The 18,823-nt window shown below is 50.9% G+C and overlaps 1 protein-coding gene across 2 annotated transcripts in view; it reads right to left on the bottom strand.

Annotated features, from left to right (window-relative positions):
- Positions 1-487: 487 nt before the first annotated feature.
- Positions 488-18,823, bottom strand: part of Lmo1 (LIM domain only 1 (rhombotin 1)) — a 35,457-nt gene continuing 17,121 nt past the window's right edge. For both annotated transcript variants that reach the window (XM_013028731.1, XM_013028732.1), the window contains exons 2-4: positions 4,960-5,173; positions 2,272-2,397; positions 488-899 (exon numbers count right to left, since the gene is read on the bottom strand). In XM_013028731.1, the coding sequence (XP_012884185.1) occupies positions 794-899; positions 2,272-2,397; positions 4,960-5,173 (446 nt within the window). In that variant the 3' untranslated portion in view covers positions 488-793. The remainder of the gene's footprint in view (positions 900-2,271; positions 2,398-4,959; positions 5,174-18,823) is intronic.

Genomic DNA, 18,823 nt, shown 5'->3' with positions numbered 1-18,823 from the left:
TTTTAACCCAGGAAGATGGGCCCCAGGTCAGCCCCACAGACAACTAACACTGTCTGTTACTTTAAAAGCAAAGAGGTTTGGGGAGGGCACATCTAGGGTGAGGGGTTCAGGATGTGAGTCCCAGTGTGGAGAAGGTCAGAGCAAGGTCTGCAGCTCTGGGTAGGCAGCCTGGAATCCCAGTGAGGGGAATAGATCACAGGGAGATGGGGCTTCATCTTCCCCCTCTTCTGAGAGACCTGCTCAGAGCCAGGATGTGTGCTCTGCCCAGGAAAAGGGGCAATACTCCAGTCCTCACTTATGGTTCCGGGACTCTGAATTGTTCCTTTCCTTCCAGCTTCTTCTCTCTAAAGCCAACCTGGCATGTCTGCTGGGCAACAGCATCTGCTGGAGGTCCCACCCATGGCTCCATGCTCTCCCATTGAGGGGCCGAGGTGGGGGAGGGGTCCCCAAGTCTATGTCAATCATGTGAACAACGCAGAGCAACATCCCCGGAAACATTCATAAGTTTAATCCACGCCAGTAATAAAATCGCATTACATTTCTCATAAAATAAATGTTCCCATTTATATACAGAAGACAGACTGTACAGGCCCAGCCTGGCCCCAGGAAGGGGTTACACACAGACAGGCGGTGGCGGTGGAGGAAGGGCCACTCTCCCATCGAGGATGGAGACGTTCTAACTTGGCAGGACAGCAGCTGGCCAGCCCACACAGGCAGAGTGACTGGCTGGCCTGCCAGGTGGGTGGGCAGGCAGGGAGACGGATGGTTGGGCCTGGAGGCCAGGCACGGGGTGTTACTGAACCTGGGATTCAAAGGTGCCATTGAGCTGCCCCTCCTCATAGTCCATCTGGCACAAGATCATGTTGTTCTTCAGGAAGAATTTGTCTCCCACGCAAAACCTAGAAAATCCAAGTGAGAGAAAGAAGCGATGGGGTGAGCTTCCCAGTATGTGGCAGGACCCAGCCTGACCAAGGAGCTGCGACACAGGGGAGATGGTGGCACAGAGAAATATGCCTCTTGAACTTCCAGAAGGAGTTGTGAAAATGCACGGCAAGCCTGGGAAGTCACCCTCAGCCAGGCCCCGTAAACTGGCTTGGTAGGACAGACGGTCAAGCAGGGCCCAAGGCCTCCTACCATCAACTCTGCTAGGGAGGTGTGAAAATGGAAACGAAATTACCCCCGTCTCACAGAGGGAGAGAAAGAGACGAAAGATGGAGCATGGGGAATGAGGAATGAGAAAGCAAAGAAGAATAGAATGGTTGGTTATTCTTCCATCCCACTAGCCTAACTTCAGAGGACGGCTGAGTGAAGGGGATACAGACTCTGTACGTAATCTAGAACGTCATCCTGGAAGCTGACTCTGGCCCATTTCTTCTCCTACCAAAGAAAGACCTTGTTTTGGCCTCCTAAACTTCTACAAGTATTGGATGGGGGAGTGTTCCAATACTTCCCTCTAAAAATGTTCCCTAAAGACCTTCCGTAACCCCGCAGGTCACTGGCTCAGTGTCAGCATATTCAAATTCAACCACCAGGTGGCGCTGTAACTTCACCGAGCCCTCCCCATAGTGGGTCTGACAGGAGTGCACAACCAAATTGGAGTTCTTGCAGGTTGGTCCCTCGGGCCCTCACCCCTTGGAGACGTCTGTATAGGTTCATACCTGATGTGGGGACTCCTGAGGAAAAGTCCCTGTGTTCTCGGTGATGACAGGCCCTAGCTGGGGTGAAAGACTGGCTCCTTAAACCCCCTGGGTCTCCCATAGAACTGGGACACTGAGTAGGGCCCGAAAGATCTCAGAAGAAGCTGCACTGGCACCAGATTCACAGAAATGGCATCAGGAGTGTGTGATATTCCCTAAAGAAATCTCACCCTGTGGGTTTAGGAACCTTTTCTCACTAGATAGAGGGATAGAGGGCCCACATACATCACCCCTTGGACAGGCATATTTAAAACATATATTCACATGCATACCCTGTAACACCCAGTATACACACCTTTGCTCATGGACAGTTGAAAACCCCATGCACATGTGCACATTGATTTCATGCATGTGTACCCACTGGTAGAGACACACAGAAAACTCATGCATGGCACAGCAAAGTGCCACACAAATAAGCATATGCACACACATGTTCACAATGTGCACACTTAGCTATGTTCACACATAGACTGCACTTTTGCACCCATGCCTCTACAGGATTCCCGGCCCAGGCAGCAGGCCTCAGGCTGCAGTCTGTGGAAAGGCACTGGGGCGCCCCTGGGTCTGTACTCACCTCTGGTTGCAGAGCTGACAGGCAAAGCAGTCGAGGTGGTATACATTGTCTCGGGCCCGCATCACCATCTCAAATGCTGGGATCAGCTTGCTACAGGCTGCACAGTTCCCTGTGGTGCCGAAGAGCCTGCCAGGGGAGAACACAGAGGGCTCAGGGCCTGCCAGGGAGCTGCCTCCTCTCAGGCCTTGCTAATCCCCAGCCCTGTGAGCATGTCAGGAAGGCCTGGGCCAAAAGGTAAAAGGACTAATAGTCATCAGCGAGCTCCTGCCAAGATACCAGGCTTCAGGAAAATTCATTCCCAGATTCTTTAGGAGATTGGGTAGGGGAAAAGGGGTCAATTAACATTGCTTATCCCAACATCTTCCAGGTTCCTACTGGGGTCTCATAAGCATATGCAGCCACCCGATCACTGGCTGAGGTCTGAGCAAGGGCTCCACACATAAACAAGCCTACATTTTAGAGGCTGACTGCTCATCATAGGCTGTGTGTCCTCAGGCAATCACTGAGTCATTCTGAGCCTCTCTGAGCCCTATTTAACTCAATTGTCAGACACAGAGACCAAAATAATACACCCTGCATAGAGCTGTGAAGACTGTTGTAAACTTTTAGTCACAATGTATTTGGAAAACCACTGGGCAAGGTTCCTGTGGGGTCAGGTGCTGTTCTTACCATTTACAACGATCACTTCCATTTGATCCCAATTTTTAAGTTAAGAAGAATGAGTCACAGGAGGTGAGCTGTGTCAAGGATTCAGCCTGCTCCTCCAGAATGGAGGACGGGTGGGGTTCTATATCACCACACACCACGAAGCCTCTCGACATCCACAGTGCTTTGTTAACTCCCCTTTGGCCTTTTATTAAACCCCTTTTCTATAAAATGGGGACAGTCCTGTCTGAAGATACTTCTTAAGCAGAACTGATGCTTAATAAGTTCCAAAGGCACCTGACACAACTGTCTCTTTTAGGTGGGCCTCTCTCCTCCAGCGTCTGCGGGGCTGGCTGCACAGCTCTAGGAAATGGCCAGAATGGCCAGTCCTTGGATGGGTGTTCCAGTGGTCTCAGCCATCTATGCCCGGCCTTGTTTCTCTTCTGCACCCGGACCAAGCAAGCTCCTAGTAAGGCACGAGGGCTGGGAGGCAGGTGGAAGGCCCCTCTAATCCCTGATTTGTCCAGCTCAGGCTCAGGCGCCCTGCAGATGAGCTTGGCTCCATTATTCATCAGCTTGAGCTGCCTGGTGGCTCAGATAAAGGCAGACAAAGGCTAGATCCCAGCATCTGCTACAGAGGGGAGCATTCTGAACAGCCACACCTCCAAACTGGTCCACTGGCCTAACCTGGCCTCCAAAGTTTGTCCTCTCCTCTGAGTGTACTGTGAAAAGCAAAACAAAAAACCAAAACAACTCTTTCCAGCCTCTAGTAGCTAACAGGCCCCAGAATGTCATGATCACTGTGGTCGTCCTTCCAGAGACCCTGTGGGTTATCAGATGGCCTGACATCTCTCCCTCGCTTGGCAGGTTCAGGTGCCTGGGTAGATACTTTAAATCTTTGTCAGGCCCTGCACAGGTGAGTTCCCAGGAGCATTGCTAATCCCTCCTCCTAGCCTCTCTCCTCCACTCTCACACTGAGCGGAGCCCCAGATCCTGTTTTATTGTATCACTTAAAACACCTGCAAAGGGCGGAAGCTAAAAGGAAAAAAAACAACAACAAAAAAGGGGCAGAAAGATAAAGCTCAAGCTCTTCAGGAAAGTTGGGGGGCTTCCACTGATAACCCTGCCCCCTCCCACCTTGCCCTGACTTGAGCAGAGGGGGGAGCCCCACAAGGCCTGGCCCTGACCTGTTAATTAATGAGATGGGCCTTCTCTCCCCACAAGGCCCAACCACAATCCTGCAGCCTGCCGCAGACAGAGCCAAATGCAGGCGCTGGGTCTCAGCCAAGGCCCCTGCTTTGCGGCCTCCTTCCAGCCTTGCTGGTGTCATAAATGGCCTCAGGGAGGGTTAATGTGGGGGGGGCAGCCCCAGGGGATGGGAGCCACGTTGTTGGGGGGGTGGGGCAGGTGTGTCAGAACTCTGAGGAATGCAAAGCACGGAAGGGTGATTCTTTTTTTTTTTTTTTTTTACCACTTTACAAGGGAGTAAAGCAAGCCTGAGAGATGAGAGCCAAAGACAGAGCTAGTTCAAACCCAAGTCTAAAGCATCTGTGCTCCTTGTCCTCAGCAATGGCTCCCTGCCAAGCTCCCAAGGCAAGTGGGAGCCTCAACCTTGACTGCCCAAAAAGGGAAGGAATTGGGGGATCTGGGAGAAAAGTGGGCAGGAAGGGGCGGGCAGGTCTGAACCTCTCCACTTGTTCCTCCAAGGCCCTCGGAGGTGTCCCCCTCCCAGTATGCAGGAAAGAGCTGGATTCGAACTCCCTGGAAAAAGCTGAAGCCAGGCTGGTGCCCAAGAGCTACCAAATGCCTGCCTGGCATGATGCTCCCTGAGTCCAAGGAGTTAAAGACACGGGCCTGCCCTGCGGTGGCTCCTGGGGCATCGAGGGCACCGGGGACCAGGGTGAGATGGTGAAGGAGGGCCATGTGGACCATGCATGCAGGGTGCAGAGCCAGGGCGGAGTCTCAAGGGCCTGCACAGACGCTGCTGGGGACAACCGAGATGGTGAGCAGGCCTGGGCTTCGAGGCTGGCGGTGGGGACCCACCTTAGGTAGTCACGCCGGCACAGGATGAGGTTGGCCTTGGTGTAGAGGGTGGAGCCCACCTCACCCAGGCGGCAGTCACAGCAGGCGCACTTCAGACAGTCCTCATGCCAATACTTGTCCAGTGCCTTCAGCAGGTAACGGTCCTTGATCTTGCGGTTACAGCCCGCACAGCCCTTCTGCTTCCCTTTGGGCTGGACGGAGAGCATCGGCACACCTGTGGATGGACAGACAGACAGATGGATATGGGACTAGCCTGGAGCTCTGGGCCTTGGGCTACACCCCTGTTCTGGGAATGGGGAGTTTGCTACTTTTCTCTACTGCTTCTAGTTTCAGGGCTCCCAGGAGCCATGATTGTCTACTCTCTCCCAAGGACCCTCCTCCTCTGACCGGGGATCCCCATCCTCTCCTGGGGATGCATGATATGGCTTGTCCCTAATTCTGGGGAGATTCCTCCCTAGGAGCCCTGAATCCACTCTGTTCTAGGGCACAGGACCAGCCTAGCAGCACAGTACCTCTGTCCCCTGTGCCATCTGACAGAGTGAGTTTCAAAGTCCTACCGACACAGCCAGCATTCTGTGGATGAGGTCCACTAGAACTCGCAGATTCTTGCCAACTTTTCACAGTGAGCAATGAGTACTGGACAAACTCAGCCTAGTCCCGCAGAGCCTCTTGCCTGCAGAACAGCAGACGTGAGGAAGGAAGTGCGGGGCTCCTGGGAGACTCCTCGGAGGAAGCAGGAGGCTCTAGAGCTCCTAGCGTCATCGATGGACACACCGTGGTCTCCTCTGATCTGGGAAGCTACAGCCAACCCTGACTGGTACTTGGCTGGAAGGCTCCAGACACCTGTTAAAAGAGGCAGCTGGGTGGACTTGTTTCATATTCCCCTCAGTCAGAGTCCAACTTCAACTGCCCTGGACTAAGAGGCTCTGGTTCATCCAGTCAGGATAAGAATCTCTGAGCTACTGGCATTTGGGAGCTTTCGAAAATCCAAGAAAGAACCAAGCACAAAAGGTGGGGCTCTCAACATAAGCAGGGGGCTCCTGGCAGGTGAGCACCCTCTTCCCCAGGATGCCAGGCAGGCACGGGCACCCTAGCTTAGGGCCATCTGGAAGGGCAGCTGGGGAGAACATGGGGACAGATGTTGTCTCGGAGCCTGGGCATCCACAGGGAGCTGTGATGATTCACTGAGTTGAAGGTGGAATTGGGAAGGAGCCACAGGTGGTCTCAGAAGCCAAACCTCTGCTTCACAAGCAACCCCTCGTAAAAGCATGGGTCGGGGGAGATTCCTTCCTCAAGCAGCTCTCTCCAGTTTTCCTGGCATCTAACCACCATCCCCAGCTTCTCCAAAAGCTTTCCAGAGCTGTAGTGAAGCTTCGATCCCCTGACCCCCCATTCTGTCCCCACTTAGTGGCTGCGCTGCTGGGCTCTCTCTCTCTCTCTCTCTCTCTCTCTCTCTCTCCTCTTCCCACCCCAGGGTGACATTCTTCAAGCTTCAGGGGAAAATCAGCAGCCAAGGGGTCTCAGTCTCAGGATGTATAGATGTTAGGTCAATCCCCCCCAGTTCTACAGATAGGAAAACTGAGGCATCTCCCCAGTTCTATAGATAGGGAAACTGAGGCCCAGATGGTCAACTAGATTAGTATATATCACCAATCAAGTGGCTTTGGGACTTCTTCCCCTTTCCTGTGCTGTCTCAGCCCAGCTTTCCCCATCAGACTTCTGCTGGAGAAAGAGGGTATCCCCAGGACCAGGGCATCCTTCTGAAAGGGGGCCAGGCTTGCAATGCCCAGAACCGAAGGGGACAAGGCAGGGATGTACTGCAGGCTGCAGTGTGAGGAGGTCATCTAGTTCCCTCCCCTCTCTCCCTCCTCCAGTCCCTGAGGGCCCCAGTCTGTTAGCTGGGAAGTTTGCTGCCTAATTTCCTTAATGCAGCTCTAAAGGCTAATTGGTCTGAGAGAGGGATGGAGCTCAGAATGATGCTGTCCTCTGGCCTGCTTGTATCTCATCTAACAGGGCTGGCCTGGTCACAGTGCTCTCAAGGAGCCCGTGAAGCCGGTCCGCTGAGAGCTGGGGTCTTGGGGAGGCAGCTTCCAAGACCTGGCCTACAGAGAGGAACCAGGGACAAAGAAACTAGGAGAGAAGTTCTAAAATAGCTGAATTTGGGAATACATTATATACACCCGTGGAAAAATCACAGTGAAATCCCCCACTGTCTAACTAATGTATGCTAATAATAATTTTTTTTAAAAAACCAAGTAAACCCAATTGAGGGAGAAAAAAAAAGAATCTAAACCTGAGGGCAGCCTGGAGCTCCAAGAGTAGGACCATCATTTCCCAGGGCCTGGGGGTGGGGAAGGGGGACGGCGAATGAGCACCAGCCACAGAGCTATGCATTTAAAATACTGATGCATCTCTCAGGCCCTTACCAGGCCTCTGCTTGTGTGATTCCTGGCAGGGAGAAGTGGGGAGGAGAGCTGCAAAAACAAGAATACACAGGGGTGACCCCTAGCCCAATAAGTTAGACCTCAAGATGAAAGGGGAGAGACAGTGGAGACCCCCAGAAGTAGAAGTGTCTCTCACATTCTCTCCCCTAGCTGAGGCCAGCGGGCCAGGCCACAGGCCGGAATCCCATCACTGGTGTGGCCTGGCACCTGGATGAGGAGTGATCACACACGCTTTCCCTGGCTTTCTCTCCACCCCATGTGCAGGCTATCTACAAGGTCTGGACGCTTCTCATGTGGGAGTGCATAACTCTGATGCCTGACCTCTGCACAGAAGCTGCACGGTTACTGTCCATCAGGGAATGGAGTGCCAAGGCAAGACTAGAGACCAAAAAGAATCCTCCGCCTGGAAAGGCTAAGGTTGGGGGTGAAGCTTGCCCTACAGCATGCCTGTAGCCTGGCCCCCCAGATCTGTGTACCCCATGGCCACTGCCCTGGCCTCTTTGGGCCTCAGTTCTCCTACCTGTAGCAAGGAAAATGCAAACTATCCCTGTTTCTTCCTGAAAGGCCAAGAGTGGGGCGGGGGAGGGGCTCCAGAGGGGGGGAGGGCATGGCAAAGGGAGGCTCCCTTCTCCCTTTCCTTCCATCTAAGAAAGCACCAGTTGGTGTCACCTCTGCTGGCCTTGGCCAGGAGCCTTGAGAGCACTCCTGGGAAGGCCAAGGAGCTATGAAACTCTCTGGGAGCCTTGTGCTCCCCAAATGGATGGAGATGTTTCCCAGAGAGCCCCAGGTCCTCAACTCCCTGCCAGGCCTCCCCAGCCTGCCCCCTGCAGACCTGCTGGCCCTCCCCCTTGCCTGGCTCTGGGAGCCCAGCCTCAGGCCATGCACTTTCCATTAGGGAGATAGCATCCCTTTACTGAAGTCCATTTGGGATCCATTTTAGTGTTATCTAAAAATCAAATCTACATGGTAATCCTTTTAATGTACTCCTGACTTCAGAAAAGAAAAAAAAACAGCTTTGCACTCCTTCAGGAAAGGTTTTAAAGCATTACCCAGTAATTACTACTCACCCATGAAAACACTCCTATTTTACAATGGCAGTTGTTTGTACTGGCATATATACCCACACACCAACCTCCCCCCCCCAGCACATGCTCAGGCACAGCATACATACTAAGCTTGGTTTAAAGAACGAGTTCCCTAAACCCGTGTCACCCCCCAAATCTCAGGGTGGAGTGGAGATCAACATTTGAAAGGAGTCAAGCCAAAGTCCCAACAATCCCTCTCCACCAGGGTGGGATGTTGGAGGGAAGCAGACAGACTGTGGGAGAAGCCTCCAGGCCTGACTCATTGGTGGCCAGACACTCACCCTTGGTCCTGTAATCTGGGGCACAGCCAGGCAGTCCAGTGATGGGAAGGGACTGCCAGAGGTCATCACACCCCTCCTGCCTCCCCCTCAGCCTGGAGGGAAGCCCTCTCCACATTGACCTCCACGGCGTGCCTAGCCCAAGCCAGGCTGCCCGTCTGCTGGCACACGCTTTCCCGGAGGACAGAGCCTGACAGCCCCCAGGTAACGCTGTCTCCATGGTTTCTGCTCAGAGCATTCCCATTCCCCCTGGCCATGCCTATCTTGGCTCCTAGGCATTCCAACCACGCCTATGGCCCCCTGCTGAAGACCACTGTGACCAGCACAGATGACTCCGGCACCTAGAAGCCACAAGCTGATGCACCCCAGCTTGGCACAGTAGAGCCCTGAAATCCTAGGGCTCCTAGTCCATCCCTCTCTGGGCCTTGTTTGCTTCTTTCCCAGGGCCTGCCCTTGAGGAAGAAATGCCTTTGTTTTGTCTCTGCCCTCTGTACCCCGAAGATCAGAGTCAACCATGGGCCCATTGCTAAGGGCTCTGACTTTTGACTTGCATCTAAGAAACGGGGCTATTCATTCTCTTTCTCCTTAGGCTGTGGAGAGACAAGGAATTACAAACCTTAGGCCACAGAACGGACCCTGGTCATCGATACCCATCTCAGCTTCTCTGCCCAGCCATTGGTTAACTTTTTATTTTTGACATAATGTCGAAAAGTTGCAAGAAGAGTAGAAAGAATTCTTGTTCCTCCTCCTCTTTACCATTATTTGTCTGTCCTCCTCTTTCCACTCCCCCCCCCCAACCACTGTCTTGAGTTTATTTCAGACATGAAATCTCTATAACCAGGGATGATCTGGGTGTATAAATACTTCGTTATAAACAAGGATCTTCCCTATACAACCATACTATAATAAGCAAAGCCAAGAAAGTCATATTCGTATCGAATCTACAAGGCTTCGTTTAGATTTCATCAATTCTCCCAATAACATCTTTTATGGAAAATTCTCGGTCGTGCCTTGTGTTCAGTTTAAACCTGGAAGAATACCTGAGCCTTTTTTTGTGCCTGAAGACATTGGTACTTTTGAAGTTCACAGGCCTGGCATTTTATGGAATCTTCCTGGATCTGGGTTTGTTAGGTAGTTTTATTTGTATGATGTTCATTTTTGGTGGTAGGACTAAGGTTTGAACTCAGTGCCTCAGGTTTGATAGGCAGGTGCTCTACCATGTGAGCCACTCTGTTAGTCCTTTCTGCATTCAGTGTTGTTTGACACAGGATCATGAAGCTCTCCTATTTGTACCTCTCCAAGTAGTTTAGGATGACAAGTATGTGCCACTATACTCTACCATTGGTTGGTATGGAATCTTCAGAGTTCCCCAAGGCTGGCCTTGAACCTCAATCCCCTGATTTCCAACCAAGTAGCTAGGATTACAAGCTTGAGCCACCAAACCTGGCTTACCTCTATGAACTGAATTAACCCTGTGTCTCAGTTTTATTTTTTGTAACATTAATGAATATAAAACAGTACTTAGAGCTACCATGAGCTATAACATTTATATATGTGATGTACTTAGGACCAACCTTAGCTCTGAGCAGGATTCTAGAAACTCATGAGTATAACCATAGTTACTCAGAAAACAGATCTGAGGCTTGCCCTTCAATGCCAGTCCAGGCAGAGAAGTCTATGAGACCCTTATCTCCAATTAACCAGCAAAATGCTGGACTGGAAGCAAGTGGTAGAGCACCAGCTCTGAGCAAGAAAGCTGAGCAAGACTACTTAGGAGGCTGAGACCTGAGGATCGTGGTTCAAAGCCAGCCAAGGGCAGAAAAGTCCATGAGACTCTTATCTCCAATAAACTATTCAGAAAAAAGTTGGAAGTGGTGCTGTGGCCCAAGTGGCAGGGTGCTAGCTATGAGCACAGAGGGGCTCAGGGATAGCACACAGGGCCCTGAGTTCAAACCCCAGGACTAGAAAAGAAAAAAGCTGAGCAAGAGCTTAAGACCTTCAGTTTAAGCACTGACACCAGCATGCATACACATACTCAGACAGAGACACACATGCATGCACACATCCTCTGATCAGTCACCTACTCAGCACACAGATCAGTCATAGCCCCAGATCCTTAAAACAGTCCCTTAAGAACAGTAAACTGAATGTGCCACTTTGACTAAAGTTACATGGGCAACTGGTTAGAACCCAGTAGTACCCAAAGGCCAGCAAGCAAATGCTGGAGGAAGTTGGCCCCATCTATCTGACAGACTGTTCCAGTGGCCATCCAGTGGATAGCCCCACTGTGGTAATTCAGGGACAGGTCCCTGGATGCTGTGGAGAGAGCGGCTTGGGGACACAGGCAGGTCCTTCAGTGAGCCTTCACTCTGGTTCTACAGCAGGGCCTAGGCCTTCCTGGCTTGGGCTGAGAAGATGTCTTTGTTGGCCCTGCCCAGAGAAGCCATTTAGCACAACACAGCTGCCCAGTACAGTTCAGCTCCCTTTCATCTTCAAAGCTGGCATGGTTTGGCTAGGGCTCAGCTTCTCTAAGACTTTTCTTCACATTGCCCTATGAGGCAGATGCCATGATTATTCCCATCTGAACAATGGGATTCTGTAACACAAGCAAGGATCCTAACCTGCAAGAGTTAGGAGACAGAACTGGCAATCCATTTCTGGATTTGCACTTGACTCATCTGCTATATGACAGGGCTGCATTGCTGAGCAACCCAAAGCAGGGGGGTTTGCAGGAATGAGGAACTGCTACAGGTGTAGATGTGGGCATAGAACACCTAAGGAGTTAGCTGGGCATCTGTGATTACACAGATGGAGGGACTTTGTGTTATTCTCCAAACATCACTTCTATCCTTGGTGCTTGCCTATAGCAGGTGTTCAGCATGCTGCGTGAAAATCTGTCCCATATATCTAAGTATGTGTGTGCATGAATGTGCAATACCTTTTTGCTGTGGTCATGCAAATATCTGCCCAGGCCCAGGTATGGGTTATCACAGACATGATCACTATTTTCTAAAAGTCTATGGAGCACAGCTCAAGATCAAGCTCTGCGTAGAACAAAACACACCAGGAAAAGATCTGGTAATTGACAGATATAACCCTTAGGTTCACCCAGGTAGATTCATGCAGAGCATTAGAAATCCAGAGTCTGGTTCTACAACCCCCTTCTCTCCCCCATCCCCTGACTTCAGCTTTTGGGGTCCGGAGTTGTGGACCTCAGAGGTCTGTGTCTCTGCTACCTTGCAAGGTCCTTCATCAACCAGGGCTCACACACCTGCCTGGACCTGCAGACTGGGGGCCCATCAATCCCTTTTAATAAGGAAATTTGAAAGTGTAATCTAATTCCGCAGAACCTTTCTAAATCTCGTTTCCTCAGAAGCCACCTCATAACATACGGACACATCCAGCCTTGTGAGAAGGCCTCCATTTCCCTCCAGTTTTATCTCTGCAATTTCTCGTCTCACTGCACTCCTCTCCCAGGGCCTGGCCGCGCGGCAGGCCAGGCTTGAACTAATAGCATGTCTTGCTCATGTGGAATCAAAAGCCAACGCGGGCAACTATCGGAACGCGTGGCCACAGTCACCTGGCACGCACTCATTACCGCCCCTTCTGCAGCTCCATCCTCATTCACAGGAGGCTGTTCACTAGGTCAGGTGAGAGAAAGAGTAGGAGCTACCCATTGGGGCAGAGAGAGGAAGATTGGGAGTCTGGACTAGGCACATGGGCTGGTAGTCAGCTCAGTGGAGGGACTGGCACTTTTGACTTCCTCTCTAGGGAATCTGAGCAAAGAGGCTGGTGGCTGTTACACTTGTGGATATACGGCCTCAGCTTGAATTCTGGTTCTGTTACCAACAGTTCTGCCTTTATTAACTCACCTATTTGAAAGGCTTATCCCGAGGATTAACTCTGATAATAAACACAAAGGACTTATAACAATGCTTGAAACAATTATGTAGATCCATCAGCTAAGAAACCTTAATTAGAAAACAGGAATGAGAGTTTATAGTCACCAACACAGACACACTAGAATATTCACAGAAGTCTTCTTTACCGCAGCTCCAACATAAAGGTAATATAATTGTCCATTAACAGCAAAACAGATCATGAATTATGGTATATTTATGTAATGGAAGAGTATGCAGTAATGAAAAAGAATGAGTCACTGCTACATACTACCTGACAGAAGCAGGCAGCATAATCCTGGATGAAAAAAGCCAGAGGCAAAAGGTAAAGTCTATCAGTGCCACTTACAAGTAGCTTCCTGACAGGTAAGAACAACATGACGTGAGCATACTGGTCTCCAGTAGGAAGGGAGCTGCATTAGCCATTCACAGGAAGCATGGAAGTCAGCTAAAGTATTAGAAGGTCTGAAAGCGTTGGAAAAATGTTTAAATGGGTATTTACACATAAAAAAACTTCACTGAATGAAGCATCTAAGACTTGTGTATTTTGTAGTATAGACTTCAAGCAGGAGTACAAAAAGAAGGCAAAGGACCAAATATGGTGGTGCATGTCTATAATCCCAGTTACTTTGGAGGTACTGATAGGAGGATCAAAGTTTGAGGCCATACCAGACAAAAAAGTATGATACCCATCTCAGCTCATAGGTTGCATAGGAGTGTGGCGCAAGGCTGGTGCAGACAAAAGCAGAGGACTTACCTAAACACAAGCCAAGGCAAAAAGGACTAGAGTCCTGGTGTAACTGATAGAGTACTTACCTAGCGAGCACAAAGGCCAAGTTTAAACCCCAGTACTGCCGAAAAACAAAGCCCTGAAGACTCTGATTCAGAATTCTATATACCTCTTCAAAAAACTCCTCATTTACTCAGCAGTCAAGCCACTAAGTTATCTTTGAAACTTCATATGGAGGCCCCATTCCACAGGTAAGAACATAGAGGCCTGGGAACAGGTCTGCAGGGCAAAGATTAGAATCCAGGACCTCTGACTCCAGAGTTCAAGTTCTCATCTATGTATACCCTCAGCCTTCTTCTATTAAGAAAGGCAGCAGATCTGCTTTCTGTGCAGCTGGGGTGGAGTGGGTACATGCTTACAGCAGGGCCGGGGCTGGGGCTGGGAACAGGTAGAAGGGATGCCTGTGCAGTTCACTGTCACTGGGGGAGGCACAAGCTATTTCACTTAACTTTGGTTCTTCAAAAATAAGGTGGCTTCAGGATCTTGAAAAGGGTTCTGTGTGGGCCTAGACACTAAATACAAAATGGGCACAGGTATGGGTAGGAGGCAGAAAAGCTTCATGGAAGCAGAATTGAGAGGCTAGCACTGCAGCCCAAAGGCTCAGGTATCAGGAGGAGAGAACTGGGGGGTCTGGACTCAGGGTAGTGGGGGACTCTCCATCAACATTCAGGGGCCTGTAAAGGAATGATGGGGTGGGAGAGGCAAGAAGGTCTTGGGGGGGGGGGCTGGCACAGGGCTAGACATTTAAAGGAAGCCAGTCCAGCCACATTCACCTTTTCTAAAATGCCAGATGTTCCTCCTGGTCTCTACCAGTCACTGCAGGGAGAGAGGTGTAAGGCAAGGCCTGCCCCGCTGGTGGTGCCCCCAGCACCAGAAGCGGCAGCAGTGGCCACCGTCTTCACATTCCATCAGATGGTGGTTCAACACCTCATCCTTCGTGATCTTAGGTGTGAGTCCTGCACTTGTTAATATACCCATCAGGACCCAGCAGTCACACAACCCAAAGCTGAGGATGAAAGGAGCCAGAGACCCAGGTGGAAGATCACATCTTGCCACACCCACCCGCCCTGTCCCATCCTGAAGCCAGAGACACATCACAGCCTCTCTCCCCAGAGCGATGAGAAAAGGGAACTTGACTTGGATCCAATTTTGGATCCTGCCACAACAAGAAAGCTCTGGAATAGCCTTTTAGGGACACTTCAGGGGCAGGGCTGGCTATCAGGAAGGGGCCAGAGTTGCAGGACATATTTCTGCAGTGGGCTGTGGTGGCGATAAACCTGCCCACGGAGATCTTGCATGAAGATCGGAGTCCCTGGGGCCTGAAAGGAAGCTGAGCCCAGTACGGCCCAGAATGGGGACCATCTCAGGCCACTGTCACAGGATACTATAGATGTCAAAAGCAACAGATCTAACACAAGACTCCCATTTTTCTTCCCAAGATCCAGCCCCTGTGCTCTTACATACTTCCCCTTTCCCCTCATGGTACCCACACTATCATCCACCCAAGTGCTCAGTAGAAACTCTGTTAACCGTGCCCTCGCCTTCTGCCACTGCCTGCCCCCATTCTACCTATTTCTTTGATTGTCTGCCATCTTCTACCATCAACACAGTACCCCTGCCAGACTCTGGTGTCTAGTGACAACAATCCGTTCTTCACATAGGGAAGAAGAGTCTTTCCAAATAAATCCAGGCACCTCACCGCTCAGCTTGGAAGCTCTTCCGTAGATTACGGTGGGCCAAGCATAGCATCCTCGCTCTTCATCTAACCTTAGGATGGTCTCGTGATCTGGCCCCTGCTCCTCCTCCCGCACTGAACTCCAGCCACACACCGGGTCTCTTTCCTGCCTAACACTTTCCCAGCCTCGTTATTGGTTGGCACTTATCTTCAAGCTTCTACTTAGATGCCACCTCATTTCCTTACATACATGACCACTCCCCACTCTGATCATTTTCTTCTGGATTTTTAATCAAAAATTGTGATTATTTTGCTTTTTGGTCAATGAATCTACAGGGGAAATGACTGGCTTTCTCCCTAGAAATCCCAGGGAAATTTGCTCTTGGGGCTCTGTTTTGTTCACCATAGGTATCCCTAACACTGAGCCTCACAACACTTAAAACATCAGTTCAGGGCTGAGAAGGTGACTCAATGGTAAAGTGCTTGCCTTGCATGCATGAGGCCCTGGGCACCACATAAGCAGAAAAAGCTGGAAGTGGCGCTGTGGCTCAAGTGGTAGAGCGCTAGCCTTGAGCTGAAGAGCGGAGGGACAGTGCCCAGGCCCAGAGTTCAGGCCCCACGACCGTCCAAAAACAAAATAATAAAAATCAGTTCAGATGGGTGTTGGTAGCTCATGCCTATAATCCTAGCTGCTCAGGAAGCTGAGAGATGAGGATCATGGTTCAAAGCCAGCCGGGGCAAGAAGTCTATGAGTCTCTTGAGACTCTTATTTCCAATTAAGCACCAGGGAAAAAAGCCAAAAGTAGAGCTGTGGCTGAAGTAGTAATATGCTAGCCTTGAGCAAAACAGCTCAGTGACAGTGCCCAAGTTCTGAGTTCAAGCCCCAGGACTGGAGGGGAGAAAAAAAAAAGACAAAGCAAAATCAGTTCAATGAATGAATGAAGAGACTGAATGGAATCTACCTCGATCTTGCCGGCAAGTGAAGATAGACAAGCAGGCTCAGACAAACAGGCTCCCCAGAGACAGGGGTCTTAATCAGGCTTGTTCCTGTCCCTGAGTCCCACATCCTAAGGCTACCTGTGGCTATGAGGGCTTGACAAAAAAAAAGGCAGATCCAGCTGCAACCACATTTGTGAGAGGGGTAGCCCAGGGCTCCAATTAAAAACGTGACAGCATTAGTGAAAACAAACTCTGTGATACAGGGACCACAAAGCAGCCTAGTCCTTCAGTACTGTGGAGCCTTAAGAAGGAGACCTCTGCTCTAGGACTTCTCTACTGCCTCCCCATTTCTAAAGAGCAGAGTCCAGGCACCTGTGTAAGAAGAGTAGCAGCTCTGTCTTCCTCTGCATTGTGACCTGGGCCTAGCTCTTCCCCAGCACAGACCCAGACTCCCTCACTTTTACTTGAAGACCCTTTGGGCTTATAAATACAATGACTTCCTTCCCAGCTAGGCTGAGCTTCTGGGAACCAGAAGTACCCAGGGAGTTTGCTATAGAAAACACCAGGCCCAAGATTTCCTGTGTCTGGAGCTCCTCACCTGCTCAATTCCATTATGGGCTACTGGAGCCAGGCCTTGGTTCTTCGGCAGGATGCTTCCTAGAGCCACACAACTGTAGGGACCAGAGGAGATGGGATGTATCTGGAAGCTGTATTCCCCCAGACAGCAACTCATCTGCTCCCTAGGCACCAGCAAAGCTCACGTCACCCATTTAATGAATCAGGGCTCCCAAAAGACATGCAATCTCCACAAAGGAGGAGGAGGACACAGAATCTCAGACGACTCTCAATTTCACAGCATCAGGGACCTGAGCACCAATGCACTGAACCAGAAAACGAGAGTCTGGCAGGAGCTGCAGACACACCGTGAGCGTCAGGGGAGCAGAGATTAGGGCCCTTCAAAATCAATTTTGAATTCAAACTTTTAAATGTGTTCTCCAGGCGCAAAGAGGGGACCCTCCAGGCAGGCTCAGCCCAGCCAGCTGCTGGGTCCTGCTTCAAAGCAGCCAGGGCCATCTGCTAGCGACTGTGGCTGGATGAGAAGGAGGATGGAGGGACACTGAGCCTTGTCCGCAGGACAGCAGGCACAGGGGTTCCAGGAGTTCCTGCTGAGGTCCTGAGGGCTGCCACCCTCCTGGATAATACGAGTTGAAGGCAAGGCCCATGGAGTCCCTGGCCTGACCAAGAAGGCGGGTGGATCACAGTGGATAAAGCCATTTAAAATAGGGGAGTTAGACCGATAGGAAGTTGCATCCTAGCCCAGCCTTAAGCAAGTAGGGAGAAAAATCTTTGCTTAGAAGTAAACTCCCTTTCCGAAAGCTGGAGGGAGAAAGCCCACTGTGAGTACAGTGAGAAAGTCCACTTCCTAGAGTGCAGCCTCTGAGAAGTGAGAGGTCACTGGAGCCCCCAAGTGGACTCAGCAGAGCAGCCTGCCTGCTGGTGTGGCCGCAAGTCATACCATCCACCCAATGGTGCCTGGAGCCGGGAGCTGAGGATCACGCTGTCATCTGCCAGGCTGTATGTGGGTACTGAGAACTATGTTGGGCCATGTTCTGTGAGGCTACAGAAATGTACAGGGCACTGGGCCTCATCAGAAGCTGAGCAGAAAAGACTTTTCCAAGCCAAATCCCGAAAGGGCTACAGGGTCTACAGGAGGAAGCCCTCAGAGGTTTGGCCTGACCAGTCTGCACAGGGTAGCCCAACGGTGGCTTCTGGTCCCTGCAAAGCCGTATTTATTCCTCTCAGCCTACCATCAGCCCACAGGTGATGCTTTGAGTCTGGATTGTAACAAGTTTCTCTGCTCCTCGTGTCACCTCAGCTTGGAGCCGCCCTCCTGAGATAGAAATGCAAGCGGCTAGAGAATGCTTTGTAGGTGACAGAGAAAGGAAGGGCACAGAGTCCTTGGGCCTCTGGGGAGCCCCTTACAGAATAAGGAGCACTTTGGAAAGAAGGCTGCCCTCACCCCCCCCCCCCCGCATCTGACCACAAAGGGGAGAGGAAGTAGGGACGCCCTAGCATGGGAGTGGGCTGTGGCTTTACAAGGAACTGACAGCCCAGGCCTGGGTAATACTCCTTTTAGTTACAGCATAAACTGCGGCAATAAAGCGTACCTGGGGAATGCTTAGAGAAAGCATTAATGATTTCTTCCCCAGTGGTTAATAAATTCACTTCCAGATCAATTTGTTCACGATAGAGCCCGGCGAGCGGAACCGCACGGCGGGCACAGCCGAGTGTGTCTTTTTTTTTTCTTCAGTATAAATGATTTATTACAATGATTAACGGCACATAAACAATTTAAAATACAACGCTAATTAGTTTGGGGAAGAAAGGAGGGGAAAAAGCCACCCTGCCTCTCTCCCCATTATGTTCTACTTCCCTAAGTGTGTACTTTTTAATTAAAACCAAATGTCACAATAAATTTAAAGTGTTTTATTACCACTTGGGCAGACTGAGGCAGTCAGGCAAGGCCTTCCTCGGCATCTGCACGCAGGGCCCGGTGAGAATCCAGGCACCAGTGGGGGCAGCCCATAAACTCCCCTGAAGAGGGAGGTCTCTCAAGACTTCTGCAAAGCCCTCCTAGTTTTTGGCTGCCAAATGCAGAGGCTGCCCAGAGGGGTTCCTACCTCCCTGACCACCCCAACTAAGAGCTTCCCCTTCCAGCTTGCCCTGAGCAGCCCTGAACCCAGCTCCTTCTCC

The sequence above is a fragment of the Dipodomys ordii genome, unplaced genomic scaffold (genome assembly GCF_000151885.1).
Source record: "Dipodomys ordii isolate 6190 unplaced genomic scaffold, Dord_2.0 Scaffold113, whole genome shotgun sequence".
Taxonomy (NCBI): Eukaryota; Metazoa; Chordata; class Mammalia; order Rodentia; family Heteromyidae; genus Dipodomys; species Dipodomys ordii.
This window is presented reverse-complemented; position numbering and strand designations above follow the sequence as displayed.